The 5000-nt window shown below is 47.2% G+C and overlaps 1 protein-coding gene across 1 annotated transcript in view; it reads right to left on the minus strand.

The window, feature by feature from the left end:
• LOC118284957 (transcription factor 7-like 1-B) overlaps positions 1-3603 on the minus strand; it is a 10662-nt gene extending 7059 nt beyond the window's left edge. Inside the window, exons 1-3 of the mRNA XM_035608205.2 lie at positions 2594-3603; positions 2113-2182; positions 1249-1391 (exon numbers count right to left, since the gene is read on the minus strand). Of these exons, the coding sequence (XP_035464098.1) occupies positions 1249-1391; positions 2113-2182; positions 2594-2773 (393 nt within the window). The 5' untranslated portion in view covers positions 2774-3603. The remainder of the gene's footprint in view (positions 1-1248; positions 1392-2112; positions 2183-2593) is intronic.
• Between the last annotated feature and the right edge of the window lie 1397 nt (positions 3604-5000).

The raw sequence follows: 5000 nt of genomic DNA on the forward strand, positions 1-5000 counted from the left end.
GCCGACGTGATGTGATGTGAGCTCATTCCTGACAGACTGTGTCCAGGCCTGTCTCACCCTGTAGCATCAGCAGCCACCTTATCATAACACACACACACACACACGCACGCACGCACGCACGCACACACACACACAGCAAATGCCATTGCACAAAAGACCTTTGGTGAGTCAGACGTATCCAGGTCTCAATCTGAAAAACATGTTCACAATGTGAAGCGGTCGGAGCCCGTTGTCGTAGTGACGTCAGACGAGCAACTGCAACTCAACATTATTTCTTCTCATCAATGAATAGAAGAAAACACACGTTTTCTTGATTTATCACTTATTCTATTGTTTTGGTTTCTGGGCGGTTTCGACCCGAGTGAGGTCACGCGGTTGTTATTTCTGTCCGGAGACGTTGACCCGGGGGTCAGGACCCTCACACGGAGGCTGTGAGAAGATGAAAATGATAACAAAGCAAATATTTCTGCTGCACCAAAGATTCTGCAGATTTTTATCTTCTCTTCCAGGTTATGTTACAGCGGTTGGATGTGAACCGGAGGCGTCGCATGTTTCCGGCCTCGTCTTTCTGCTTGTTTCTGGTGACGGGCGACGTCTAAGACTTTGACTCTGACATATAACATAAGATTTTTCGAGAACTTTTCTGTATTTATTTCTCATTTACTTCTGTCTGCGGGCGCAGTTACACCTTACAGCTTCACTCTGCTTCCCTCAGACGATGATTCTGAAACCACTGAGCATGATGGGAACTTTGTTCTGCAGTTTTGAAAAAGCTGCAACTGACGACTAACGTCACTGTCGACTAATCTGCTTCCTAAAGACTAATGGATGAATTGTTTAGTTATAAATTGAAACTGAGAAGTTCCTCCCTGGTTGTCAGACTGTACTGACGTCTTTAAAATGTTCCACCAGAAGTTGAAAAACCTAAAAATGTTCTGTTCACTGTAATATTTAAGAAAGAGGTAAAAAATGGAATCTGTTTAGAGAAGGTTTTTTATTTTGCTAAAAATTGACGTATGTCTCTTTTCTCTTGATCTACTGTTTGTGACAAACATCCCTGTAATAAAATAAATGTTTCCTAATGCACCAGATGGACGAGTGCGCTCCATTCGGGTCACCTAACCTCTCCGCCGGGTGGTGCAATCAACAAGTGATAAAAACAACCAAGCAGATGCGACCACGAGGCCGACACAACCACATCGTGTGTTCCCCCGTCCCGTGTGCGTGATCGTGTCCGTGTCGTCTTACCGTGCGGGCGCCGGTGGCGAGGGCTCCGTTGGCGAGGTACGGGCTGCACAGGTTCCCCAGGTCCGGGATCATGAAGAAGGGATATCCCATGTACGGCGAGGGCTGGAAGAGACCGCCGTCCTGCTGCTGCCGCCGCCTCAGCGCTGACAAACAAAGACCGGCGTCAACATCAGTGTGTTACATTTGATTTCACACCCTGATGACATCATCCGAGTTGAGACTGAGACTTAAACTATTTGAGGTTTGACCTATGAACGAGGAGCAGACAGAGAAGATAAACTCATGATGCAGTCGTCGTTCAGTCAGAACGATAAGAAAAGGGAGTAAGTTGTTGTGGTGAAGCAGTGAAGGATCATGGGAGTTGTAGTTGTCGGGATTCCTTCAGTGTTCCTGGTTGTTCACAGACTCACAACGTCACATCCAGGTTTGAAAATTGCGTATTTCAAGTATTTCTCCGCAGTCGAAACATAAAGATATAACTTTTGCGATGCTGGTTTCTCTGACAGTGTTTCACCATTATCAGTGAACTCTTCATCCACACAAACACATTTAATGTTTCCACTGTTTTTAAGTTCATGAGCAACAGTTAACATTTGTAGAAAGGCTCCGTTTGAATGTCAGTTTGCTGCTGTGGTTTTAAAAATATTAAAAACCTTTTCAGATTACTGTAGAACACAGAGAGGAACTGGCACCACACTGTCTTCATCCCTGAGTCCAGAGTATATAGATCTATAGATCTATAGATCTATATCTCCAGTAGGCGTCTCAGACTGACTGTACAAGTCACTGAGAGTTTTTAAACATGAATGGAAACAAACATTAGGAGTTTTAATAGATCAAAACTACTCAGAGAGAGATCATTACCTTGTTCGAACAGCTGACTGTGTCTGATCCTGCTCTCCAGGTCTGGACGAAGCCTGGGACGTCGGTCTGCCTGTGACACACACACACACACACACAGGTAAACAAAGCATTGTGGAGGAGACACACAGACAATCTTCTGCTGTCCGAGGATCCCCTGAGGAGGAGGACGAGGAGGAAGAAGACGAGGAAGAAGAGGAGGAGGAGGAGGAGGAGGAAGAGGAGGAAGAAGACGAGGAAGAAGAGGAGGAGGAGGAGTAGGAAGAGGAAGAGGAGGAAGAAGACGAGGAAGAAGAGGAGGAGGAGGAGTAGGAAGAGGAGGAAGAAGACGAAGAGGAAGAGGAATAAGAGGAGGAAGACGAGGAAGAAGAGGAGGAGGAGGAGGAAGAAGAAGAAGAAGGAAGAAGACGAGGAAGAGGAAGAAGAGGAAAAGTTGATTTTGTTTTTTTCACAACATGTCTGGCCCCCCGGTCCCTGAACGCACCTCCGAGTCGGAGCTGCTGTTGGTCTCGGACTCGTTGACCAGCGACGACTTGACGTCGTCCAGGTCTCGTCCCGCCGACCTGCTCCTCTTCTCCTCCTCCTGCTCGCCCTCGTCTTTGAACGCGATCAGCTCGTCGTTCGCCCCCAGGTCGTCTCCGTCGGCGCCGTTCAGCTGCGGCATGTTGGGGCTGTTAGCTGCGACGGCTAACGGCTACAGGCTACAGGCTCGCTCGCCCACAGCGACACAACTTTAGTTTATTAAGAAAAACAAGTGAAAGACACGAGAGAGATTCTTGCAGAGAGAGTCCGGACACCGGGAGCTGCGTGTCGGACGAACCTGGACCGACGTGACGGTGAAGACGAGCGACGTCCTTCGTCTGTTAATCGACGAAATGTTAAAGAAAACAACACTGACGAGCTAACGAGCTAGTTAGCTTAGCTGCTGCGTTCACGGACGGTTCAGTTTCTGGCGTCGAAATTCCTGAGGTGTGGAAAATCCTCCTGCGCCCGTTTCAGCTCGATCGCACCGGGACCAGAGTCCACGACACGCGGACAACAGAAGCTCCACGCGGCCGCACAGCACCGGGGACAAGACCCGCCGCTCATTACCCGCTCGGTGCCGGGGACGCGGTGAAAGAACCCGGGCGCCGTCCGCCCGAAAAGTTTCCGTCCCTTACTCCGCAGTTCGTCCGCTTGTCGGTGGGATCCTCGCGTCGCCGCTCCGCACTGAACCGCTCATACTCCGACACTCGAGCTCCTGATTGTTATCCGACTCGTTATGATGAAGTCTCCTCCGGGTCCAGAGGGTTTGTTCCTGCGGAGCGCTCGGTTCTTCTGAGGCGGACTGGAAGGAGCAGAGCGGCGGGCGGAGGCGAGCGGGGAGGACCGGGGGACCGGGGGTCTTCACAGACCCGGGATCAGCTCTGCAGGCGGCGGCGGGACGCGGGGGAGTCTGTCCTGGAGCGATCAGCTGATCCCAGACCAGCAACAACAGGTTGATCCCAGTAGTTTGCTGAGGAGGCACAAAGAGGCGGGGGGGCGGAGTCAAGAGGCCGAGGAGCGAGCGGCGCTTAAAGGAGCAGATTCTGAGTCACAAACTTTAATGTTGATCAAAACTCACGGTTCATCACTGTGTCTCTGAATTACATTTCTAGAATTTACATTGATTACATTTAGGATTCACAGATCCATGATTATGTAAAGAGGCCACGCCCCCTTAGGTGCTCATTTAGTATTCACAGTTCTATGATTATGTAAAGAGGCCCCGCCCCCTCAGGTGCTCACCTGCAGCTCGTTGCTACCGACACTAATGTATTTCATGTGTCCCTCACTAACAATAACAGAAAAACATGAAACCTTCATCACGACTTTGTTATTAAACAGCCAATATCATGTTGCTAACGTTAGAAAGACGTTGATCCTCATCACCAGCTCTAATTTAGCTTGTAAGGCTAATAATCATTCGCTAATGTTAGATAAACCAAGATTCTTATCACCAGCTCTAGCTACCTTCGCTAATTTAGCTTGTCAAGCTAAGAATTTACTTAATTGGTCCAGATCACCAGCACCAACTTAGCTACCGTAGCTTGTTAAGCTTATAACAAGTTGCTAACGCTAGATAAACCTTCGTCCTGATCACCAACACAGACCTAGACATCTAACTTAGCTTGTAAGGCTAATGATGTGTTGCTAACGCAAGATAAACCTTGGTCCTAGCTACTTTGGCTCTATTAGCTTGTAAAGTTAAGAATGTGTTGCTAAGTGATTCTCACAGTTCATGTGAGGAGACATCCAGCACTGCTTTGGTCTTCAACATGAGAAAGACAAAAAAAAATCTGAGACATTTAAATTTCTTTTTTTCTATTCTTTTGTTTATTTAGAAAAATACAAATTAGATTATTGTGTCTTGACAACATGTGAAACAGGACATTTTTGTTCCATTTGTGCACAAAGAATCATTCAGACACACTTAATCTCACCTAACACACACACACACACACACACACACACACACACACACATTACTGCTGCTACTTGCAACTCAATAGTTCTTCCCTGTGGAGAGCAACCTGGTGGCAATTAGTATCCGCTGCCTCGTAACCCTCCCTCTGTGTCTTTGTTTGTTTTCTCCTCTCTTTTTTTTCAAGTTTGGTCTGAACTCTCTTTGTTCAGCTCTGCCTGCTACAAATTACATGTATATACTGCTAATATATATATATATATATATATATATGTGTGTGTGTGTGTGGAAACCATAGACTGTAAATCTCCACTGTACCAAAAAAAAAAGGAGCTCAAATATCTCAAATGCAGGCGCCACCATCTTGCTCTTCTGACATCGTTTGGAGTTAGAAAATGAACGCTTTGACAGAAACATCTTTGGAAACATTTTTAAACTCTGGCCCATG

The sequence above is a fragment of the Scophthalmus maximus genome, chromosome 20 (genome assembly GCF_022379125.1).
Source record: "Scophthalmus maximus strain ysfricsl-2021 chromosome 20, ASM2237912v1, whole genome shotgun sequence".
Classification (NCBI taxonomy): Eukaryota; Metazoa; Chordata; class Actinopteri; order Pleuronectiformes; family Scophthalmidae; genus Scophthalmus; species Scophthalmus maximus.